Source organism: Hyperoodon ampullatus (assembly GCF_949752795.1).
Source record: "Hyperoodon ampullatus genome assembly, chromosome: 9".
NCBI classification, from domain to species: domain Eukaryota; kingdom Metazoa; phylum Chordata; class Mammalia; order Artiodactyla; family Ziphiidae; genus Hyperoodon; species Hyperoodon ampullatus.
Window position 1 is genome coordinate 71,194,309 of NC_136922.1, and position 26,121 is coordinate 71,220,429.

Sequence of the window (26,121 nt, forward strand, 5' to 3'; positions counted from 1 at the left end):
GAATATGATGGATTCATCAAGGAGCTAAAAAGTTTTTCAGGTGCAAAGCACAGAAACACCCTCAAATTTAAAGGAAAAAAATTTTAATGATGATAATTTCATTTTATCATATTGCTGTAGGGTTTAATTATTCAGGCACTTCAATGCTTCAAAGAACAAATTTAATATGCAGTTATTCACCATCCCCTTGAACAGGTAGGTGAGAGAAATATGGTCCCTTTCTTTTAGAAGCTTACAAAGTAATTAGTATTAACCCATAGTTAAGATGATTAAAGGACAATACAAAAGAATTTATAATCATAAGTTAAATTTACAGGGCTGTAGGATTTCAAATAAGTGAATGATGGAATTAGGGAAAGTTGTGTAAAGAAGATAGGACTTGAGTTTAGCCTTAAAGGAAGTGTAAGATAAAGAAAAAGCAGACAGGAAAAGGTATAGTATTAAGTCTTGTTGTATAGTCAAACTAGGGTAACTGCCTATAAAAAGAATCTCCAAAGCTCAGTCTATAATACAACAGTGAGTGGATTTACTCCACCCACTATTGGGTGTAGTACAATACACCCAGTACTACACCCAGTCATTGGGAAACCCAGGTTCTTTCTATCTTGTAGATCCACCATCTCCTGTGGCCTCCAAGTCCTCAACTGGATCCTCTGCATTCAGCCAGCAGACAGAAGAGAGAGCATGGATTACAAAGAAGGCTTTTATGGGTCAGGCCTGGAAATGGCACCTCATTTTTCTGGTTTTTTTTCACTGGCCAGAACTCAGTCACATTTGACTACTAGGAAAGGTAAAAAATACAGCCTAGGACCAAAATGGTGTACCTCCATTCATTACTTGCTCTAGGACCAAAATGGTGTACCTCCATTCATCACTAGCTCTCTCTCACAACTAAAACATCCCAGAGGTAATTAACAAATACAGGAAGACTCTGAAAGATGTAAGAAGATATACTGGAGGCTAGGGACCTTAGGACTTGAGGAGTGACACAGTGGCGAGTTCCCTGGATTTTCCTTTTGCTTCCCGTGCATCCTAGATGAGGTGCTAGAGAAGCCTGCACCCAGGAACCACCAATAGTCAGGACAAAAAAAACCTGAAGAAGAGCCTGTTTTTTACCCAAAAGACTGGAAAAGGATGGCCAAGTGCAACAAAAAATACATTTTTTATAATACCTGTCCTAATCCAGCCAAACACCAAAGGAAAAACTGGCCCAACACCGTCGTGTCGGTGGGCTGAGCAGGGACCTAGACTTCCAGCCTCACCCAGCAGCAGTGAGACTGGGCAGGGTCCCTTCACTTCCCCTGACCGGACAACAAAGAGGGAGAATGAGAGTGCAGGCAGTGCTAATCAGCACACTTTCTCCTACCCCAGTGTTAGTCTGGCAATTTCTTTAAAAATTAAACATAAATGTACCATACAACTTAGCAATTCCACTCCTAGGTATCTGCCCAAGAGAAATGAAAACATGTTTATACAGAGACCTGTACACAAATGTCCATAGCAGCATTATTCACAATAATGAAACTGTAGAAACAACCTAAATGTTCATCAACTGGTGAACAGATAAACAGAATGTGATATATCCATACAATGGAATACTATTCAGCAATAAAATTATACCAACTATTGATATATGGTACAACATAGATAAACCTCAAAACACATTATGGTAAGTAAAAGATGCCAGACAAAAAGACCACATATTGTCCGGTTCTAGTCACAGAAAATGTCCAGAAAAGGCAAATCTATAAAGCAGATCAGTGGTTGCCTAAGGCAAGGTGGAAGCAAGAATTAACTTCAAACAGGCATGAGGGATCTTGGAAACTTTCTAAAAGGTGATGACTGTACAGTGCTACAAATTCACTAAAAATCATTAAGTCACTCAGAATGGGTATAAACCTGTTTTTTAAAAACTAGCCAGAATAAAATAATGAACTACCATGTTATCCATCATCTAGATTCAACATTATGAACTCATGGCCAATCTTGTTTCATCTGTAACCCCACTCCACTTTTCCTCCTCTAATATTAAAATAAATTTCAGCTATTTTATATATATATATATGTATATGTATTTATGTATATTTCATTGCAAATTTTATTAGATTCATAGTATAGAAGATAAGGATTTTTAACCTAATCACAATATCATTTTTATATCTTAAAAAACATATTAAAGTACACTTTGCTTGACCATTTTAAATAATCTTTTGTTGCTTTCTCATATTTTCAGTTTCCTTTTTTATTTCTTTAAACATACTATATTTAACAGCTGATAGTTCTAATATCTAAAGTCTTTAAGGTCTGATTCTACCACAGGTTCTTACTGACTCTCGCTTAAAGCACTCACTTCCTTGTATGATATTTTTTACTGTGATATCATGTTCATCAAACTTTGCATGTGCCCAGGAGGACTGGTGATAGCTTCTGCCAGGTGCCTGAGGCTGCCCTAAACCACTGTCCACTATAAATTACTATCTCTGTTTAGGGTTTTTCAGTTACAGTGAAAGTGAATTCAAATCTCAATTCCACATTAGGGCTTTTACTCTATACTCAGAGACTTGACAATTTTTCTCTCATAACAGATTCCGGTTTTAGTTTATCAGTTCCCTAAAGATGTGTCTCTTCCATGATCCTGAATTTATTCAGAATTTCTGTCCCAACTCTCTACCTTGTATCAGTCCAGGGCTGATCTCATGTGGCCATTAAAACCAAAATTCTAAGTTACCAGGAAATGACAAATGTCCAGAAGACAGTTGATTATTTTAATCTGTACTTACTACTGTAGAAATGTATTCCCCCTTATGTGTGGTCTCTGGTCATTTCCCTTACTTTCCTGCAAGGCCACTATGCATTTTTAAAGATTTTTAATGTTTTATTTTTACTTTTTAATGAGTTCTGCATGGGAAATATTTTCAAGATGTCTATTCTGCCGTATTTCCAGAAACTGAATTCTAATTCCTTCTTAGAAAATCTATAATGTTCAGTTTAACATAGGGTGTCTTGCATTGACCTGAGTTTCAAAGTTTAAAATCCTTCATCTCCCACTTATAATATAAGCTTGACTGAGCTCTAACCACCAGAGCAACAGCCAGCTCTACCCACCACCAGTCCCTCCCATAAGGAAACTTGCACAAGCCTCGTAGATAGCCTCATCCACCAGAGGGCAGACAGCAGAAGCAAGAAGAACTACAATCCTGCAGCCTGTGGAACATAAACCACATTCAAAGAAAGACAGACAAGATGAAAGGCAGAGGGCTGTATACCACATGAAGGAACAAGATAAAACCCCAGAAAAACAACTAATGAAGTGGAGATAGGCAACTCTCCAGAAAAAGAATTCAGAATAATGATAGTGAAGATGATCCAGGACCTCGGAAAAAGAATGGAGGCAAAGATGAAGAAGGTGCAAGAAATGTTTAACAAAAACCTAGAAGAATTAAAGAAAAAACAGAGATGAACAATACAATAACTGAAATGAAAAATACACTAGAAGGAATCAATAGCAGAATAACTGAGACAGAAGAATGCATAAGTGACCTGGAAGACAGATGGTGGAATTCACTGCAATGGAACAGAATAAAGAAAAAAAGGAATGAAAAGAAATGAAGACAACATAAGAGACATCTAGGACAACATTACACACAACAACATTCACATTATAGGAGTCCCAGAAGGAGAAGAGAGAGAGAAAGGACCACAGAAAATATCTGGAGAGATTATAGTCTCTTCCCTAACTTCCCTAACATGTGAAAAGAAGTAGTCACCCAAGTCCAGGAAGCACAGAGAGTCCCATACAGGATAAACCCAAGGAGAAACACGCCAAGACACACAGTAATCAAATTGGTAAAAATTAGAGACAAAGAAAAAATATTGAAAGCAGGAAGGGAAAAATGACAAATAACATACAAGGGAATTCCCATAAGGTTAACAGCTGATGTCTCAGCAGAAACTCAACAAGCCAGAAGCAGTGGCATGACATACTTAAAGTGATGAAAGGGAAGAACCTACAACCAAGATTACTCTACCCGGCAAGGATCTCGCTCAGATTCAATGGAGAAATCAAAAGCTTTACAGGCAAGCAAAAGCTAAGACAACTCAGCACCACCAAACCAGCTCTACAGCAAATGCTAAAGGAACTTCTCCATGTAGGAAACACAAGAGAAGAAAACAACATACAAAATCAAATGCAAAACAATTAAGAAAATGGTAGTGGGAACATATATATCAATAATTACCTTAAACGTGAAGGGATTAAATGCTCCAACAAAAAGACACAGGCTTGAGATTCCCTGGTGGCACAGTGGTTGAGAGTCTGCCTGCCAATGCAGGGGACACAGGTTGGTGCCCCGGTCCAGGAGGATCCCACATGCCGTGGAGCGGCTAGGCCCGTGAGCCATGGCCACTGAGCCTGCGCAACTGGAGCCTGTGCTCCTCAATGGGAGAGGCCACAACAGTGAAAGGCCCATGTAACGCAAAAAAAAAAAAAAAAGACACAGGCTTGCAGAATGGATACCAAAAAAAAGACCCATATATATGCTGTCTACAAGAGACCCACTTCAGACCTAGGGACACATACAGACTGAAAGTGAGGGGATGGAAAAAGATACCCCATACAAATGGAAATCAAAAGAAAGCTGGAGTACCAATATTCATATCAGATAAAATAGACTTTAAAATAAAGAATGTTACAAGAGAAAAGGAAAGACACTACATAATGATCAAGGGATCAACCCAAGAAGAAGATACAACAATTATAAACATATATGCACCCAACATAGGAGCACCTCAGTATTAAGGCAACTGCTAAAAGCTATAAAACAGGAAATCGACAGTAACACAATAACAATGGGGGACTTTAACATCTCCCTTACACCAATAAACACATCATCCAAACAGAAATTTAATAAGGAAACACAAGCTTTAAATAACACAATAGACCAGATAAATTTAATTGATATTTATAGGACATGCCACCCAAAAACAGCAGATTAAACTTCCTTCTCAAGTGCACACAGAACCTTGTCCAGGATAGATCACATGTTGGGTCACAAATCAAGACTCAGTAAATTAAAGAAAACTGAAATCATATCAAACATCTTTTCTGACCACAACACTATGAGATTAGAAACCAATTACAGGGGAAAAAAAACGTAAAAAACATAAACACATGGAGGCTAAGCAATATGTTACTAAATAACCAAGAGATCACTAAAGAAATCAAAGAGGAAATCAAAAAATACCTAGAGACAAATGACAACGAACAAACAATGATCCAAAAACCTATGGGATGCAGCTAAAGCAGTTCTAAGAGGGAAGTTTAGAGCTATACAACCTTACTTCAAGAAACAAGAAAAATCTCAAATAAACAATCTAACCTTACACCTAAAGGAACTAGAGAAAGAAGAATAAACAAAACCGAAAGTTAGGAGAAGGAAAGAAACCATAAAGATCTGAGCAGAAATAAATGAAATAGAAACAAAGAAAACAATAGCAAAGATAAATAAAACTAAAAGCTGGTTCTTTGAGAAGATAAAAAAAATTGATAAACCATTAGCCAGACTCATCAAGGAAAAGAGGGAGAGGACTCAAATCAATAAAATCAGAAATAAAATAGGAGAAGTTACAACAGACACGACAGAAATAAAAAGCAGCCTAAGAGCCTACTACAAGCAACTCTATGCCAATAAAATGGACAACACCTCGAAGAAATGGACAAATCCTTAGAAAGGTATAACCTTCCAAGACTGAACCAGGAAGAAACAGAAAATATGAACAGACAAATCACAAGCAATGAAATTGAAACTGTGATTAAAAAACTTCCAACAAACAAAAGTCCAGGACCAGATGGCTCCACAGGTGAATTCTATCAAACATTTATAGAAGAGCTAACACCCATCCTTCTCAAAGTCTTCCAAAAAACTGCAGAGGAAGGGGCACTCCCAAACTCATTCTATGAGGCCACCATCACCCTGATACCAAAAACAGATAACTATACTACAAAAAAAGAAAATTACAGACCAATATCACTAATGATCTGTAATTTTCTGCAAATATTATATGTGATATAATATCACTGCAAAAATCCTCAACAAACAACTAGCAAACAGAATCCAACAACATATTAAAAGGATCATACACCATGATCAAGTGGGATTTATCCCAGGGATGCAAGGATTCTTCAATATATGCCAATCAATCAGTGTGAAACACCATATTAACAAATTGAAGAAAAAAAAACATATGATCATCTCAATAGACACAGAAAAGGCTTTTGGCAAAATTCAACACCCATTTATGATAAAAACGCTCCAGAAAGTGGACATAGAGGGAACCTACCTGAACATAATAAAGGCCTTATATGACAAACCCACAGCAAACATCATTCTCAATGGTGAAAAACTGAAAGCATTTCCTCTAAGATCAGGAACAAGACAAGGATGTCCACTCTCACCACTATTATTCAACACAGTGTTGGAAGTCCTAGCCACGGCAATCAGAGAAGAAAAAGAAATAAAAGGAATTACAAGTTGGAAAAGAAGAAGTAAAACTGTCACTGTTTGCAGATGACATGATACGATACATAGAGAATCCTAAAAATGCCACCAGAAAACTACTAGAGCTAATTAATGAATTTGGTAAACTTGCACAATACAAAATTAATACACAGAAATCTCTTCCATTCCTATATACTAACAATGAAAAATCTGAAAGAGAAATTAAGGAAACACTCCCATTTACCATTGTAACATAAAGAATAAAATACCTAGGAATAAACCTACCAAGGAAGACAAAAGATCTGTATGCAGAAAATTATAAGACACTGATGAAAGAAATTAAAGATCATACCAACAGATGGAGAGATATACCATGTTCTTGGATTGGAAGAATCAATATTGTGAAAATGACTGTATTACCAAAAGCAACCTACAGATTCAATGCAATTCCTATCAAATTACCAATGGCATCTTTTATGGAACTAGAACAAAAAATCTTAAAATTTGTATGGAGACACAAAAGACCCTGAATAGCCAATGCAGTCTTGAGGGAAAAAAGCAGAGCTGGAGGAATCAGGCTCCCTGACTTCTGACTATACTACAAAGCTACAGTCATCAAGACAATATGGTACTGTCACAAAAACAGAAATATAGATCAATGGAACAAGATAGAAAGCCCAGAGATAAACCCACGCACCTATGGTCAACTAGTCTATGACAAAGGAGGCAAGGATATAAAATGGAGAAAAGACAGACTCTTCAATAAGTGGTGTTGGGAAAACTGGACAGCTGCATGTAAAAGAATGAAATTAGAACACTCCCTAACACCATACACAAAAATAAACTCAAAATGGATTACAGACCTAAATGTAAGACTAGACACTATAAAACTCTTAGGGGAAAACACAGGAAGAACACTGTGACATAAATCACAAGATAATTTTTGATCCACCTCCTAGAGTAATGGAAATAAAAACAAAAATTAACAAATGGGACCTAATGAAACTTCAAAGCTTTTGCACAGCAAAGGAAACTATAAACAAAATGAAAAGACAACCCTCAGAATAGGAGAAAATATTTGCAAATGAATCAATGGACAAAGGATTAATCTCCAAAATACATAAACAGCTCATGCAGCTCAACATTAAAAAAACAAACAGGGCTTCCCTGGTGGCGCAGTGGTTGAGAGTCCGCCTGCCGATGAGGGGGATGCGGGTTCGTGCCCCGGTCCAGGGGGATCCCACGTGCCGCGGAGCGGCTGGGCCCGTGAGCCATGGCTGCTGGTCCTGCGCGTCTGGAGCCTGTGCTCCGCAACGGGAGAGGCCACAGCAGTGAGAGGCCTGCGTACCGAAAAAAAAAAAAAAAAAAAACCAATCCAAAAATGGGCAGAAGACCTAAATAGACAATTCTCCAAAGAAGACAAACAGATGGCAAAGAAGCACATGAAAAGCTGCTCAACATCACTAATTATTAGAGAAATGCAAATCAAAACTACAATGAGATATCACCTCACACCAGTTAGAATGGGCATCATCAGAAAGTCTACAAACAACAAATGCTGGAGAGGGTGTGGAGAAAAGGGAACCCTCTTACCCTGTTGGTGGGACTGTAAATTGATACAGCCCCTATGGAGAATAGTATGGAGATTCCTTAAAAAACTAAAAATAGGGCTTCCCTGGTGGCACAGTGGTTGAGAGTCCGCCTGCTGATGCAGGGGACGTGGGTTTGTGCCCCGGTCTGGGAATATCCCACATGCCGCGGAGCGGCTGGGCCCATGAGCCATGGCCACTGAGCCTGCGCATCCGGAGCCTGTGTTCTGCAACAGGAGAGGCCACAACAGTGAGAGGCTCACGTAGTGCAAAAAAAAAAAAAAAAAAAAAAACTAAAAATGGAACTACCATACGACCCAGCAATTCCACTACTGGGCATATACCCAGAGAATACCATAATTCAAAAAGACACAGGCACCCCAATGTTCATTGCAGCACTATTTACAACAGCCAGGTCATGGAAGCAACCTAAATGCCCATCGACAGATGGTACATATATACAATGGAATATTACTCAACCATAAAAAGGAATGAAATTGGGTCATTTGTAGAGACATAGATGGATCTAGAGACTGTCATACAGAGTGAAGTCAGAAAGACAAAACAAATACCATATATTAATGCATATATGTGCAACCTAGAAAAATGGTACAGTAGAACTGGTTTGCAGGGCAGAAATTGAGACAAAGATGTAGAGAACAAAAGTATGAACACCAAGGGGGGAAGCAGGGGTGGTGATCGTGGTGGGAATGAATTGGGCGATTGGGATTGACATGTATACACTGATGTGTATAAAATGGATGACTAATAAGAACCTGCTGTATAAAAAAATAAATAAAATAAAATTCAAAAAAAATAAAATAACATAAGCTTAATTTCTATCTTTGTTTAAATGCCAGATGTACTATGAAACCATCCCCAAATTAAATAACTTATTAATTACATCATTCAATAAACCAAAACAAAATGGAACGAAATATCTCTGTAAACAGGAATACTATCAGGAGGCATTATAGCACAGTGATAAAGCACAACTTTTATTGGTTATTATTTAGTAAAATGGAAAGCATTATCAGAGTTGGTTCAAATCACTTCTAAAACCTAATGGCTATGTACGTTATTGTAAATCATCTCAAATGTCTGGCCTCAGTTTTCTCAAATGTAAAGTTTAGAACTTGAATCAATATCTCTTAATGTATCAAAAATTCTAGGCATATGAATCTGAATAAAATGTTAAATTTAAATTCTTAATTAAAAATTTTTAATGTAAAAATCATTAATATACCAATCAGCAAGCATCATGCGTATAATCAGCAGAGTATACAGAAGTACTGTTAAAGGGGCATGATGTATAAAGCCTACTCTCAACTGGTTCTATAACAACGTTTGTGGGTACATATACTCACGCATACATATGTGTGAGTATATATACATAGAAACATAGATGCATATATTATATGTCATATGTTGTCTATTATATGTTACATATGGGGGGAGGAGAGGAAAGAAGGAGAAAGAGGAAGAGAATAAAATCAATGTGGCAAAATACTGAGAACTGGTGAATCTGAGTAGAGAACACATGGGAGTTACCTGTACTACTCTTAAAACTTTTCTGTAAATCTAAAATTACTTCAACATTAAAAAAAGAGAGAGTGTTGTGAAGTCAGTGTTTAAACAACAGACCTAACCCTGGCTATATAGAACAGAAGCTCACTGCTATTCTATCATGGGACATGAGGCAAATCCATGAAGGGATATTATAAAGTTATCACTCACTCACTGTTTCAGTATCACATGTTTGTTGCTATAAATACAAACTGATCTATTTAAACTCTCTGTTAATGACAGGTTGCAGAACTACATAAAAATGCATAACATCCTAAGGGGTAAAAACCTCAGGTGAGATTTTTGAGCGAAAAGTAATTTGGGAAGAAAGCACACGTGTAAGCTAATAAAGCCTTCCAACATTAACTCCTGGCTTCCCTCAAAGTCAGCCTCAGCCAACCAAGGGGTGTAAGAGCACAAAGCAGTCAGCATCACAGGAAATGTGTGCCCAGCGGTTCCCAGCATCTTAGAAGCGAAAATGCAGCAGGTAACGTAAAACTCCCTAACTCCACCTTAAATTCTGGCATATAAATCACAATACATCTCTTTTCTTGAGAGTCTATATGTATCTAGCTTCTCAGCATGTCAAAATAATAGTTACAACCACTATAACCATTGTATATTAAGCCCACTATAGGTTTAAATTTTTTTTAATAAAATAAAATAATGTGACAGAAAGAGAGAAAGAACATCAGCCTCTTTGCTTGCTTTTTTTTTTTTTTTTTTTTTTTTTTTTTTTTTTTGCCATACGCGGGCCTCTCACTGTTATGGCCTCTCCCGTTGCGGAGCACAGGCTCCAGACACACAGGCTCTGGACCCAGAGGCTCAGTGGCCATGGCTCACGGACCCAACCGCTCCGCGGCATGTGGGATCTTCCCGGACCGGGGCACGAACCCGTGTCCCCTGCATCGGCAGGCGGATTCTTAACCACTGTGCCACCAGGGAAGCCCTGCTTGCTTTTTCGATAGAACTTTTAATTTTAAACTCAGCAGGGAACAAGATAATGACGGCAAAGAGCCAGGTAGAAGTCGAAGAGGTTTATTACAAACCAGTTTCTTCAAGATCATTTGCAGGTAGCTGAAAGTCAAGGCAATTTTGAACCAATGAATGTGTGGTATTGATGAATAAAGACCTAAATGCTGATTACTCTATTTTCCCTCACATTCTCTAATTTTCTAATCTATTCTTCATAAATCCTTCCCTGAAGTCTGAGCTACAGAGATAGTATTGTGTAATGTTTTCAAGTATTTTCCCCTCGGGCTATGCAAAATGGAAAAAGGAAAAGGGCATACTACCTAAAACTTGTGTGGCAACTGCAACAAAAACAGGACAATGTCACTTACAATTATTTCTTTCACTTATTTTTTTTATATCTTAAATCTTAATTTTACACGTAGAAGGCATACACCTTTTATAAGAACCAGTGACCCTGCTGCAGGCATTCTCACTCAAATAAAATCTAAAACCTTGGTGTGAGGCCATTAAACATTTCCTAGGGTACCTTTTTACTCTAAAAGTCTCTGTAAGCTATTGAACTCCTAATCTGAGTAACTTCATCTCACCTATATAAATTCCTTCTGTAGTTTCAACTGTATGCAATATCAGTTTTCGTTTCCTGAGTTAAATTAATGTTGAGTAACATGGTGTTTCTTTAAAAAAAAAAAAGTGCATCTACTTTCATGGTAACCTTTCAAGCAACCAGTAGAAGTGATTCATGTGCATGAGACGGGAATAGGTCAGTATGAATAATCATTAACCAACAATATCTGCTAGTGTTCCTTGTGTGCAGAGCAATGCTAAAGTTACATCTCATCCAATAAAAGGGATATGCCTATATGACTTGATAAAAAAATCAAATATTTAATCAACTGAATCCTATTTTTCATTGAATTATATCATTAACTTTATTTGCATTTATGACTTACCTTCAACTAGCTGTGACTCCCCATGTTTGATTACCTCTATCCTTCTAGTCAGATACCTAATGAATTTGTAAATTAATATTGGAAAACCTAACCTCAAAAAAGAACCACTGAGTAGTGTTTAAAAAGTAAAGAATTATTTTTTTTAAGAGGGAATCCTGAAAATGAGCTTGTCCTATTAAATCTCAAGCCAACAGAATTTTTTTAAAGACATAAAAAGAGTTCTAATGCAAAAATCTGTCACTCAAAGTGAATTTCCAGTGTTGTTATAAGAGCATTTATTCAATAAACTCCAAAGGATTGGTATTATATGTCCTTTAAATGAAATTCTAACTTTCATTTCTTGGATTTTCTTAAATAACATGTCTACAAGTTGCAGAGTGACATTTTAAAAAAGCCACACTAAAGTAATGAACCAATTGGCCCTGGGCTATTTCCAACCTAACGGCATCTAAACTGGATCAATCCATTCCAGAATTCAGTGACTTAGAATTTCAATCTATTCCAATTTTGTCTGACTTGGACTACAAAGACTAGGGTCATTCTAGGTAGACTCAAAGGTAAATACAACTTTTTAGATTACCTCTGAAATCAATCATGTGTCTTTGGCATCTTAGTGGCTGTGGTAGATGTACTTACCTATTCACAGTTCTTCCATCCCTCCCCACCTTTGTCATGACTTCCCTGTGGGTGGAATATACTTCCAACTAATTGCTTTGGGGTTTGCCATGTGACTTGTTTTGACCAATGGAATGTGGACAGAAGGGTAGAAGTTCTGAACTGAGGCTTTAAGACATTCTGAGTGTTTCCACTCACCCTCCTGTGTCCTGCTATATCACCCATGAGAAGAGTATGCCCCAAGCTGTCACTATTCCTTCAGCAGAGGCTCCACAGTGAGAGATACAGGAAGCAGACTGATCCAAGCCCTTAGTCTAGATCTAGTGACTACAATCAATCTACAGACCCATGAGTAAGAAATAAAGATCTGTTAAGTAAACCACTGAAATCTTGGGGTTGTTTGTTGCCACAGTAACAAACAAACTTAATACAGTGTCCAACCATAAAAAGTATTATTTTTCTTGTACCACTCTGTCTCAGATTAAAATTTCCAGGTCTATTCTCTAAAATAGTATGCTAAACCAATCAAGTTTTTTCATTTCTGGATGTACCAGGCACTGGCCAAACATTTGTCTGACAGCTTGATATCTTCTACATTAAATCTCATCTGAAGATGTATCCATCATCTAGGATTAGTAATTCTTGAACCTCCTCTGCTAAAGCAAGAGTCCCTTGAAGACAGAATCTGTAACTGATTCACCTACCCCTACCCCTATAGCACTTAAAATAGTTTTGCACATACTAGCCATTTGATAAATGACTCCTTATTCCAACTCTCAGTTACCAGTGCTTATTATTATTATCCATATCCCAAAATGACCCCGAGTCACAAAATTACTCATATATTTGAAATGACAGAAATTACTAGATATGATCTTTCTACCTGAATACACAGGGGAACTAAAGTACTACACAATGAATGATGCTCAAGATTGATAACCTACACCAGTAGGAATTCCCTCAAAACAGCACACAGATTCCTTTAATGAATACTGAGATTTAGAACAGATAGCTGGATGATGAATCTCACGGTGCTACACACAAACATGTAGCAGAGATAGGTCAACATTCGAGGGTACAATTCCAAGGGAGTTTCCAGAAAGGGGTCCGTGAGCCCCTTCACTGGAGCACTTTTCTGTCTTGAGTCTGTTCATCACTGGTCCTCTGTGCCACTCTGTCTCCTGCTCAGTGTCCCAGTTGTCTAATTTTCTCCATCACCCAACTGATCTTTTATTTTCTTTCCTCTTCTTCACGTTTTTCTTCTTTCTTGCCTATTGCTTTTTCTGCCTTCCTTTCATACTTTTAAGCCTTGGTACAAGAAGACATTACCATGGATCCAGAATACTCCTTCTGTTCCACAACAGATCAACCAACTGCAATAACCTGGATATAATTTTCAGGCCTCAGAGTCAATAAAAGCAGATGTGTTCCTTGAAGGAAGCTCAGAGACTTCCAGAGAGCTCCACACACCTTGCCAACTATTTAGTACTTGAATCATTAGAGAAATTTGAAGACAAGAATTTTTTCGAATTTTTTGTCAAAAATTCTGCGGAACCCCATGGTCTAAACATGTTCAGTTATCAAAGCTGTATAGTAGCAAAGATCTCTTCAACTATGCTGAATTAATTAATCACCATATTTCATTATTGCACTTTTGGCTCCTAAATACTTTTACGTATGACTTAGTGATATCTAATGAAAGTATAAACAAGTTATCTATTATATTTAAAAGTGGTCTAAAATTCCTAAAATATAGGTCAAATCGTAATAAACATATATTTTTTTCCTTTCTTACCAGAATATCCTTTCCCCTTTTATTCCAAAAATAGCACTCCCTCTTCTTCTGGGAAGTGTCACCCTTACCTCACCATTAAAGCCCACAATGTGATTCAAATATACGCTGTCATTTTCTCACTCCAACCAGCCACAGGCTAGGGGTATGCACCTGTCCAAAGCTGGGCCAATTATGGCACCCTAATCTTCTGGCCAAAGTTGATCTGTATTTGTATGGGTAAGGGCATATGGCCCAAGATGAATCAATCACAGTCCTTCCTCAAGATTTTTCAAAGTGAAATTAAGGCATGAGGAGAAGTCTCTCTCAGGCGGTGATGAAATTGGCATCTAAAGGCATGAGAGCTGCCAGCTGCCACGTGCCCGGCATTGAGAAGAAAGCTGGTCTGAGAGAACTAAGCCAAGATGCAGACAGAAGCAGACGTTGAAACAGAAAAGACTGAGCACCCTGGCAGCATTCAAGTCCCTGGTTCCAGTTGTCTCTGAAGATTGTCACACTCCTTCCTTTCTCCTAGGTACATCGTAAGCCTTCCAATCAATTCCCCTGTAGATCTAAGTCAATTCAAGCTGTTTTTCTGTAACGAGTAGCCAAGGAAATTCTACATAATCTACCAAACAAACTACAAGTTAACAAATTTGACTTATTGGGGGTAGTGGTTCAGGAATACTGTAAGAAACTCTAATGTATGTGCAACAAATTTACTATTTAGTCAACAGACCTGGCATTTAAGGATGACACTATTTAACACTTTCTTCACTGCCTTCTTCACTGGGGATAAGCCTTCTCTTTTCATAAAATGGTCGGTTCCTTGCATTTTTTTCCTCTGAGCACAAGCCATGAACATAGATGTTCAGTGGGTATATACTGGGCTACAAACATGAAGGTTGGGATACTATGATTGCCATATGATCCTCAGGAATGTCATGAGATCCCACGCTAGGAAGTTTTGTGTTCTGGAAAAATTCATCTCAGGACAGTGAGGGTTGTGTAGCAAGATAGCACTAACTAAACTGGAAAATAATCATTATTCACATGATTATTTGTTACCAAAGGATAATACCTCTGGATGGGTTCAAAGGGATGAAATGGACCAAAAAGGAATTTGGATGGCAGTGGAGAAGGCACTTTTAATCTCAAATGAAGGATCTGACTCAAAAGCTCAACAAAGAAAGTTTAGCTTTCCCTAAGAATTGGGTCTAAGATGAGGCTGCTAGGAATTCAAAATTAAAGAAGGAAATGTAAAATCCCATCTGTGTTCAAAGTATTAAACTGCATTTAGAAATAAAGCCATACACTGTAAATCCCTCTTCCTATGTCTGCTGTACCCCATGCAATACAATACTTTTGCATTCAACGCAAGTAACCAGTTTGCTTGGGGCTGGTGACCCACCCTAGAGGGAACCTGAGAGACAGGGTTGAGCCCAAGAGAAGGCCCTAAATCACCCTCAAATGATAAAAGCAGAAGTAAATATTCAGACAGCCCTGCTTTAGAACCTTAGCTTCACCGAAAGAGAACACACTCTAAGGATCTCACTGACCACCTGAACTCAGGAAGAGACCTGATTCTCAGTACAATAATTACGATTTTAAAAAAGCAAATTTAGCAGAAGCGGGAGAAACAGAGAGATGGCATCGGGAGAAACAGAGAGATGGCAGCAGGAGAAAGACCTGGCCTGCCAATGCCTACTCTGCAGATGAAGGGGTCACAGGGCAAGAACTGCAGGTGCCTCTAGATGCTGGAAAACTAAATGAGTCTCGAGGGCAACAGCCAGCTCTACTCACCACCAGTCCCTCCCATCAGGAAACTTGCACAATCATCGTAGATAGCCTCATCCACCAGAGGGCAGACAGCAGAAGCAAGAACTACAATCCTGCAGCCTGTGGAACAAAAACCATATTCACAGAAAGATAGCCAAGATGAAAAGGCAGAGGGCTATGTACCAGATGAAGAAACAAGATAAAACCCCAGAAAAACAACTAAATGGAGATAGGCAATCTTCCAGAAAAAGAATTCAGAATAATGATAGTGAAGATGATCCAGGACCTCAGAAAAAGAATGGAAGTAAAGATCAAGAATATGCAAGAAATGTTTAACAAAGACTTAGAAGAATTAAAGAAAAAACAAACAGAGATGAACAATACAATAACTGAAATGAAAACTACACTAGAAGGAATCAATAGCAGAATAACTGAAGCAGAGAACAGATAAGCGACCTGGAAGACACACTGGTGGAATTCACTGCTGCGGAGCACAATAAAGAAAAAGAATGAAAAGAAATGAAGACAGCCTAAGAGATCTCTGGAACAACATTAAACGCAACAACATTCACATTATAGGGGTCCCAGAAGGAGAAGAGAGAGAGAAAGGACCCGAGAAAATATTTGAAGAGATTATAGTCAAAATCTTCCCTAACATGGGAAAGGAAATAGCCACCCAAGTCCAGGAAGTGCAGAGAGTCCCGTACAGGATAAACCCAAGGAGAAACACGCCAGACACACAGTAATCAAACTGGCAACAATTAGAGACAAAGAAAAATTATTGAGAGCAGGAAGGGAAAAACGACAAATGACATACAAGGGAACTCCCATAAGGTTAACAGCTAATTTCTCAGCAGAAACTCTACAAGCCAGAAGGGAGTGGCATGATATACTTAAAGTGATGAAAGGGGAGAACCTACAACCAAGATAACTGTACCCAGCAAGGATCTAACTCAGACTTGATGGAGAAATCAAAAGCTTTACAGGCAAGCAAAAGCTAAGAGAATTCAGCACCACCAAGCCAGCTCTACAACAAATGCTAAAGGAACTTCTCTAAGTGGGAAACACAAGAGAAGAAAAGGACATACAAAAACAAACCCAAAACAATTAAGAAAATGGTAGTAAGAACATACATATTGATAATTACCTTAAACGTGAAGGAATTAAATGCTCCAACAAAAAGACACAGGCTTGCTGAATGGATTCAAAAACAAGACCCATATATATGATATCTACAAGGGACCCACTTCAGACCTAGTGACACATACAGACTGAAAGTGAGGGGATGGAAAAAGATATTCCATGCAAATGGAAATCAAAAGAAATCTGGAGTACCAATACTCATATCTGATAAAATAGACTTTAAATAAAGAATGTTACAACAGAAAAGGAAGGACACTACATAATGATCAAGGTATCAAACCAAGAAGAAGATACAACAATTATAAACATATATGCACCCAACATAGGAGCACCTCAATATTAAGGCAACTGCTAACAGCTATAAAAGAGGAAATTGACAGTCACACAATAATAGTGGGGGACTTGGACACCTCACTTACACCAATAAACAGACCATCCAAACAGAAAATTAATAAGGAAACACAAGATTTAAATGACACAATAGACCAGATAGATTTAATTGATATTTACAGGACATTCCATCCAAAAACAGCAGATTGCACTTTCTTCTCAAGTGCGCATGGAACATTTTCCAGGACAGATCACATCTTGGGTCACAAATCAAGCCTCAGTAAATTTAAGAAAACTGAAATCATATTAAGCATCTTTTCAGACCACAACACTATGAGATTAGAAATCAATTACACGGAAAAAAACATAAAAAACACAAACACACTGAGGCTAAACAATACATTACTAAAAAACCAAGATATCACTGAAGAAATCAAAGAGGAAATCAAAAAGTACCTAGAAACAAATGACAATGAAAACACAACGAGCCAAAACCTATGGGATGCAGCTAAAGCAGTTCTGAGAGGGAAGTTTATAGCAATACAAGCCTACCTCAAGAAGCAAGAAAAATCTCAAATAAACAATCGAAACTTAAACCTAAAGGAACTAGAGAAAGAAGAACAAACAAAACCCAAAGTTAGCAGAAGGAAAGAAATCATAAAGATCAGAGTGGAAATAAATGAAATAGAAACAAAGAAAACAATAACAAAGATAAATAAAACTAAAAGCTGGTTCTTTGAGAAGAAAAAAAAAAATTGATAAACCATTAGCCAGACTCATCAAGAAAAAGAGGGAGAGGACTCAAATCAATAAAATTAGAAATGAAAAAGGAGAAGTTACAACAGACACTGCAGAAATACAAAGCATCCTAAGAGACTACTACAAGCAACTCTATGCCAATAAAATGGACAACCTGCAAGAAATGCACAAATTCTTAGAAATGTATAACCTTTCAAGACTGTACCAGGAAGAAATAGAAAATATGAACAGACCAACCACTGCTAAAGAAATTGAAACTGTGATTAAAAATCTTCCAACAAACAAAAGCCCAGAACCAGATGGCTTCACAGGTGAATTCTACCAAACATTTAGAGAAGAGCTAACACCCATCCTTCTCAAAGTCCTCCAAAAAACTGCAGAGGAAGGAACATGCCTAAACTCATTCTATGAGGCCACCATCACCCTGATAACAAAACCAGACTGAGAGAATACAAAAAAAGAAAATTACAGACCAATATCACTGATAAATATAGATGCAAAAATGCTCAACAAAATACTAGCAAACAGAATCCAAAAACACATTAAAAGGATCATACACCATGATCAAGTGGGATTTACCCCAGGGATGCAAGGATTCTTCAATATATGCCAATCAATCAGTGTGAAACACCATATTAAAAAATTGAAGAATAAAAACCATATGATCATCTCAATAGATGCAGAAAAAGCTTTTGACAAAATTCTATACCCATTTATGATAAAAAAATCTCCAGAAAGTGGGCATACAGGGAACCGACCTCCACATAAAAAAGGCCTTATATGACAAACCCACAGCAAACATCATTCTCAATGGTGAAAATCTGACAGCATTTCCTCTAAGATCAGGAACAAGACAAGGTTGCCCACTCTCACCACTATTATTCAACATAGTGTTGGAAGTCCTAGCCACGGCAATCAGAGAAGAAAAAGAAATAAAAGGAATACAAGTTGGAAAAGAAGAAGTAAAACTGTCACTGTTTGCAGATGACATGATACGATACATAGAGAATCCTAAAAATGCTACCAGGAAACTACTAGAGCTAATCAATGAATTTGGTAAAGTTTCAGGATACAAAATTAATGCACAGAAATCTCTTGCATTCCTATACACTAATGATGAAAACTCCGAAAGAGAAATTAAGGAAATACTCCCATTTACCACTGCAACAAAAAGAATAAAATACCTAGGAATAAACCTACCTAGGGAGACAAAAGACCTGTATGCAGAAGACTATAGACACTGATGAAAGAAATTAAAGATCATACCAACAGATGGAGAGATATACCATGTTCTTGGATTGGAAGAATCAAAATTGGGAAAATGACTATACTACCAAAAGCAATCTACAGATTCAATGCAATTCCTATCAAATTACCAATGGCATTTTTTTACAGAACTAGAACAAAAAATCTTAAAATTTGTATGGAGACACAAAAGACCCTGAATAGCCAAAGCAGTCTTGAGGGAAAAAAAAGGAACAGGAGGAATGAGACTCCCTGACTTCTGACTACACTACAAAGCTACAGTCATCAAGACAATATGGTACTGTCACAAAAACAGAAATATAGATCAGTGGGACAAGATAGAAAGCCCAGAGATATACTCACACACCTATGGTCAACTAATCTATGACAAAAGAGGCAAGGATATACAATGGAGAAAAGGCAGTCTCTTCAATAAGTGGTGCTGGGAAAACTGGACAGCTACATGTAAAAGAATGAAATTAGAACACTCCCTAACAGCATACACAAAAATAAACTCAAAATGGATTACAGACCTAAATGTAAGACCTCACACTATAAAACTCTTAGAGGAAAACATAGGAAGAACACTCTTTGACATAAATCACAGCAAGATCTTTTTTGATCCACCTCCTAGAGTAATGGAAATAAAAACAAGAATAAACAAATGGACCTAATGAAACTTCAAAGCTTTTGCACAGCAAAGGAAACCATAAACAAGAGAAAAAGACAACCCTTAGGGGCTTCCCTGGCGGCTCAGTGGTTGAGAGTCCGCCTGCCAGTGCAGGGGACACGGGTTCGTGCCCTGGTCCAGGAAGATCCCACATGCCGTGGAGCAGCTAGGCCCGTGAGCCATGGCTGCTGAGTCTGCGCGTCCAGAGCCTGTGCTCCGCAACGGGAGAGGCCACAACAGTGAGAGGCCTGCATACCGCAAAAAAAAAAAAAAAAAAAAAAGACAACCCTCAGAATGGGAGAAAATATTTGCAAATAAATCAAAGGACAAAGGATCAATCTCCAAAATACATAAACAGCTCACGCAGCTCAATATTAAAAAAACAAACCACCCAATCCAAAAATGGGCAGAAAACCTAAATAGACATTTCTCCAAAGAGGACATACAGATGGCCAAGAAGCACATGAAAAGCTGCTCAACATCACTAATTATTAGAGAAATGCAAATCAAAACTACAATGAGATATCACCTCACACCAGTTAGAATGGGCATCATCAGAAAATCTACAAACAACAAATGTTGGAGAGGGTGCAGAGAAAAGGGAACCCTCTTACACTGTTTGTGGGATTGTAAATTGATACAGGCACTATGGAGAACAGTATGGAGGTTCCTTAAAAAACTAGAAATAGAACTACCATACGACCCAACAATCCCACTACTGGGCATATACCCAGAGAAAACCATAATTCAAAAAGACACATGCACCCCAATATTCATTGCAGCACTATTTACAATAGCCAGGTCATGGAAGCAACCAAAATGCCCATCGACAGATGAATGGATAAAGAATATGTGGTACATAGCTACAATCGAATATTACTCAGCCATAAAAAGCAACGAAATTGGGTCATTTGTAGAGATGTGGATGGATCTAGAGACTGTCATACAGAGTGAAGTAAGTCAGAAAGAGAAAAACAAATATTGTATATTAACGCATATATGTGGAACCTAGAAAAATGGTATAGATGAACCGGTTTGCAGGGCAGAAATTGAGACACAGATGTAGAGAAGAAACATATGGATACCAAGGGGGGAAGCGGCGGGGTGTGGTGGTGGTGGTGGTGGTGGGATGAATTGGGCGATTGGGATTGACATGTATACACTGATGTGTGTAAAACTGATGATTAATAAAAACCTGCTGTATAAAAATATAAATAAAACAAAATTCAAAAATTTTTTAAAAAAGCAAATTCATTCTAACTCTTCAGAGCTGATGTCTATGCCCTCACCTAGTTCTAAGACAAAAAGAAAAAAAAGTAAGCTGTTTATTCTCTGTATAATTTTAAGCTTTTAGAAGCTTATACATTCATTTTATTTATGTGTTATACACATATTGAGCACAATGCATGAACTTAATACATGCTAATAACAGAAGAAAACAAATTATATTACAAAATGCAAATTCTTCTTACTTGCATAAACTTAATTAAACAGCTAGGTTCCAGACATCAACTTTAGAATAATCGAGTTTTCTCTAAGTTACTCCAGAAGACTATTTGCATATAACTTTTGGAAATCTCCACTCCAAATTTCTTTCAATGTAAATAGCACTTAATCTTTTCAATCAGCAACAGGCTTAAAAAATACACTAGAATATCTGAGATCAGTGATCTAGACTTTTCTACCTATCAGAAGTGTGTGTGTATGTATGTGTGTGTGTGTGTCTGTGTGTGTGTGTGTAACAATAGAGTAACTGAATTTGAGCCAAATCCATCTTGCAGCTGTACTAATAATTTGATCCTAAAAGGATAGTTAAGTATGGATTCAAATATGGATAACTTAAAAATCTTAAAATCTCAAGCCACAGCCACAAAAAAATGGTATCATGTAGTAAAATTTCTTTAGAATCTCCATTTACAATTCCAAAAAAAAAAAAAAGCCACAGATACAGAGAACTATCTGATAGTTAATTGTATTCACCTCTGCTCTGATTTTAATATGACTACATTAAAAGACCTTATAAAGAAATTTAGCAACGTTAAATTTCAGTTCAAGGACTTTTTAAAACCTTTCAGTTCCAGCATAGAGATAATACACAGAAGTATCATTTCTAATGCCTGAGAAACAGTGAAGCATGTGCTTTAAAGAACGAAGTCATATTAGTCTCACCTGCATTGATGCTCCTTCCACTCTTGCCACACAGGCAACCCGATCCAGGAAAGTCACTGCCACAGGCACCGCCACAAAGAAGCCTTTACAAAAGGCCTTGAAGTATCTCTTCACCCAGCCTTGAGACAGTGCCATACCTAAAAGCACAAAGAAAACAAATATGAAATTAGCCTCAATAAGGTGAAAAAGAAAAACAGCCCAAGAAAAATAAGAGTTAAGAAAAAGCAACCTCATTTCAATATGTTTCACACTCATCCCTATAACCATTGGAATAAATTTGACTTAAAATCCCAAAGGCAAATACATTAACTTAGGTTAACTCTTTTCAGTAGCTCAAGTAGCTCACTAATTTCAACAGAAAACTTCTGCTCACAAAGCAATGAGTTAGAAAAAAAATAAGCATTCCAAAAGTAAATCCTTTCCTGTTGCTCACTATGGTGGAGATGCTCCTTAAAGCCCTGATATCTGTTCTCTTCTGCAATAATAGAAGTTCTAGTGGGACACATGGCTGCCCAGCCTCCCTTGCAGCTAAGTGTGACCATGTGACTATGTTTGATGAATGGCATATGAGCAGAAATTACATACTTCCACACTGTGCCCTTAAAAGAAGTATGCCCTCCACTTTCTGTTCCCATTTTGTGATACCTGTGATAAGGACGTGGTTGTAGGAACAGGAGTAGCCATCTCAAGTTAAAGATGGCAAAGCAACAAAATAGAATGGTCCTACGTCCCCAGCACCATGCAGGCAGTGTCACTGCCCTGCATCGCTTACACTCGAGCTGTTAATTAAGAGGTAAATCATTTTCCATCATGTTTAAGCCAATGCTACAGGGCCTATGTTATAGCAGCCAAACTGATCCTAACTAACACAACAATGAAATCTATGAAAAATCAAGAAAAAAAATCACTGCATATGAATTCAATACAGAAAATTATCAACCCTCACTTAGCCCTGTAACTTGATTAATTTTCAGATTTCAGATTGCCTAGCTAAGGCAATTCCTAAACTGTCTCAAGCAATGAAAAACAAAATAGTGAGAGATCAAGAAATGCTACCCTAGCAGACCCAATGGAGCCAAACTCAGTCCAACAAATGAAGAATCTTCCTGGCTGGAAAAGACAAATGATCAGTTTGTTCACCAGTTTCTCAAAACAATACTTATTCATACTGTGTAAGAGACTATAATTTTTGTCTGTTTTATTTCTTGAACAGGACTAGATAGATACAGGGAGACCAGATTATTCTAGCGATCCAGGGCAAGAGATGATGGTAGGATGGATTATTATGGTGGTGGTGGTGGTGGTGGTGGTGGAGAGGGACCAACATGGGCAAACTTATACCTAGTTTGGAAGTTAAACTGACAGGATTGAAAATGGATGGGCAAGGGCTGGGGAGAAGGGAGGAGACAAGAAAACTGTCAAGGGGTAGTTGTGACCTATCCAAGCACTGTTATTTTGTCATTCCCTTGGATTATATTCCAAAGTACTAAAAACATGCTCATAATTCAATTCCTCAAACTTCTAATAAGTACAAGGTCATAAGGTGGGTGCTAGGGATACAGGAGTGAAAAGTAAATACGGTCCTTGCACTCAAGGAGTTACAAAGTGCCAGGGAAGACTGCCCTTAAACAAATATTTCCAATGGAAATGAGCATTAAAATGGGCCAATGTCTCTGGAGCATGGGAACGTGGAGCAAGGAAGTCTGTCCATCAGAAAGTGATTCAGGAAGGTCTCTCAAAGGAAATGGCATTTGAGGTGAGACCTGGGCTCTTCGGGCAAAAGAAGCAGCATGTATGAAGTCTTCAGAGCAAAATAAAATATGGTTATTATAGAAACTAAAAGAAGTTCAATTTGGATGGAGTATACACAAACTTTACTATGTTAATTCTCAATTTTTAATTCAGTAAACATTTATGTATTGCCTGCTAAACACCAATGCTAAGTGCAGAGGATATAAAGATAGCTACATATACAGTATAATATCATTTAAAAACTCTCACTAACTATATTTTCTATATAAATGTATGCATATAAAAGCATTTTAAATAGTTATTTGCAGTATTGTTTAAATCATTTAATAAACACCCATATGTCACTTGAATAATTATTAAAATATAGAGAGAGACAGAAAAAAGCAGGTTTATCAAAATGCTAATAATGGTTCATTCTAGATGCTGAGAAAGTAGATGATGAACTATTTGCTTCTTTGAACTTCAGTTGGTTTCTAATATTTTAAAAAGAAAGATGGTCCTCAGAAGTCACTTTAATATATAGATACTATGGGGTAAAACTAGTCTTGCTCTCTTTCCCAACACAATAAACAAACCACACTTTTGCAGTCTAGTCCCTGCTACTCCAAGTAGAACAAGTAAGATTCTTCCCTGTTTGTTCACCGATCAATATATTATAACTGACTGCAATTCTTTTATGTAGCCAATTCAGACTATGACAGAATATTACATGCTTTTGAAAACATCTTGAAAGTTTGAAGAGCCTTGGAAATTCTTACGTTTCTACTCACCCATAGTAAGCACTTTAGTTCAAACAGGAAAAAAATACTGACAATTCATATTAACAACTAACCTGACCACTTGACTATTTAAGTAATTAATAAACTGGCTTTAAACACACAAACCTATGCTTGCTTAAATATATTTTAATAATCAGGTCAAAGAGACTTAGATAACCAGAGGATTTAGACTCAAAAAAAATGGATAGAACAAATACAAATAGAAAAACATGCTTCTATATATCTGTGGCTCTTAGAATAAAAGTAGCGAATATATTGACAGAATGAAAATATAATGTGTTCTCTTTGCTGTTCCCTGTGCCCTGCATGCATGGACCTTCACCTTCACTAAATAACTAGGGCTAGAAGCAGGATAGAAAGTAGGAAAGCTTCAAATACGATGACGCCACAGCTATCCCAGTTGTAAGGTAGCATGCATGATTACAATGTAAATTAAAGGGGAAAAATACATTAACATAAGTTGCATTAAATTCAGGTTCCCAGAATTTTGCACCTCCACTTCTTTTCCAATATAAACTCCCCCCTATACTGCTACTCCATTCAGTTACTGTGGCACCCAGGAAGGAGCATGGTAACGAGAGTCAGAGGCCCTGAGGTGGCGTCCTCTCTATGTCTACAACCAGCTGCATGTCTTTGATCAATTCACTTCTGTTCCTCAGTTTCCTCATCTATAAAAAGAAAAGGGTTAGATTCAATTTCTAAGATCCTTTCTAGGGCTAACATTCTATATTCCTATACATTTTTTGATTGTTTCTCCAGGACGTTGAGAAGGTACTAAAATTAAGAAAAGCACTTAGATTATTATTGACTAAGAAGAAATGTTATGTTGCCTTTTAGGTTTGAGATTTTTTTTAATGTTGAAATGGAAAAAAACTTTGCTTTTATTAAAGAAATAGTTAAAAAGGGAAGCAGAGAGGAAGTTGGAGCTAGTGCAATTTATGTGAAAGGACATTTTAAATACAGGTAAAGACCTGAAAGCCACTGCCCTTTCCCTTCTCACGCTCACAACTCCACTGCTGATCAGGGCACTGGTGCCATCTCCTGCACAACAATAAGGACAAATATTTTTTCTACTGAGAGATTCTCAAAGAGCATGTGGGAGCTGTGGGAGGTGTGCCAACCTGAAGGTGTGCAGATTCTGCCCCAAGCCAAGGGGAAAAATAAAAGCTGCCTTGCAGATAAGGGGTCACTATTTTCAGAGGCTTAAAAGCAAAGTCTCAGTACAGTCCTGTCCTACCTGAATTGTGAACCACACCTCTACCTCATAATAAAATGCTTTTAGAAGCTTCTCACTATCATTAGAATACTAAAACTATACATAAATGAAGAAATGAATATTATACTTCTATGTCAAGTCATATCAAATAAAATGTTTAAAGTGCTATGGCATTCACACTTCATTAAAGTTAATGTATTTCTTTTTCTATAAAGAACCATTGGGATGATCTGGTCTTTTGTTCACACCTTAAATGTTTAAAACTACCATACTAATAAGCACCTAGCATCCACTTCCTCTGACAAAATTTCCTTTA

General features: G+C 37.4%; 1 protein-coding gene across 1 annotated transcript in view; it reads right to left on the bottom strand.

Annotated features, from left to right (window-relative positions):
• Positions 1–22,193, bottom strand: part of IMMP2L (inner mitochondrial membrane peptidase subunit 2) — a gene marked incomplete at its 5' end in the record, with an annotated part of 844,107 nt that extends 821,914 nt beyond the window's left edge. The window contains one exon of the mRNA XM_079711281.1: positions 22,059–22,193. Within this exon, the coding sequence (XP_079567407.1) occupies positions 22,059–22,193 (135 nt within the window). The remainder of the gene's footprint in view (positions 1–22,058) is intronic.
• Positions 22,194–26,121: the final 3,928 nt, after the last annotated feature.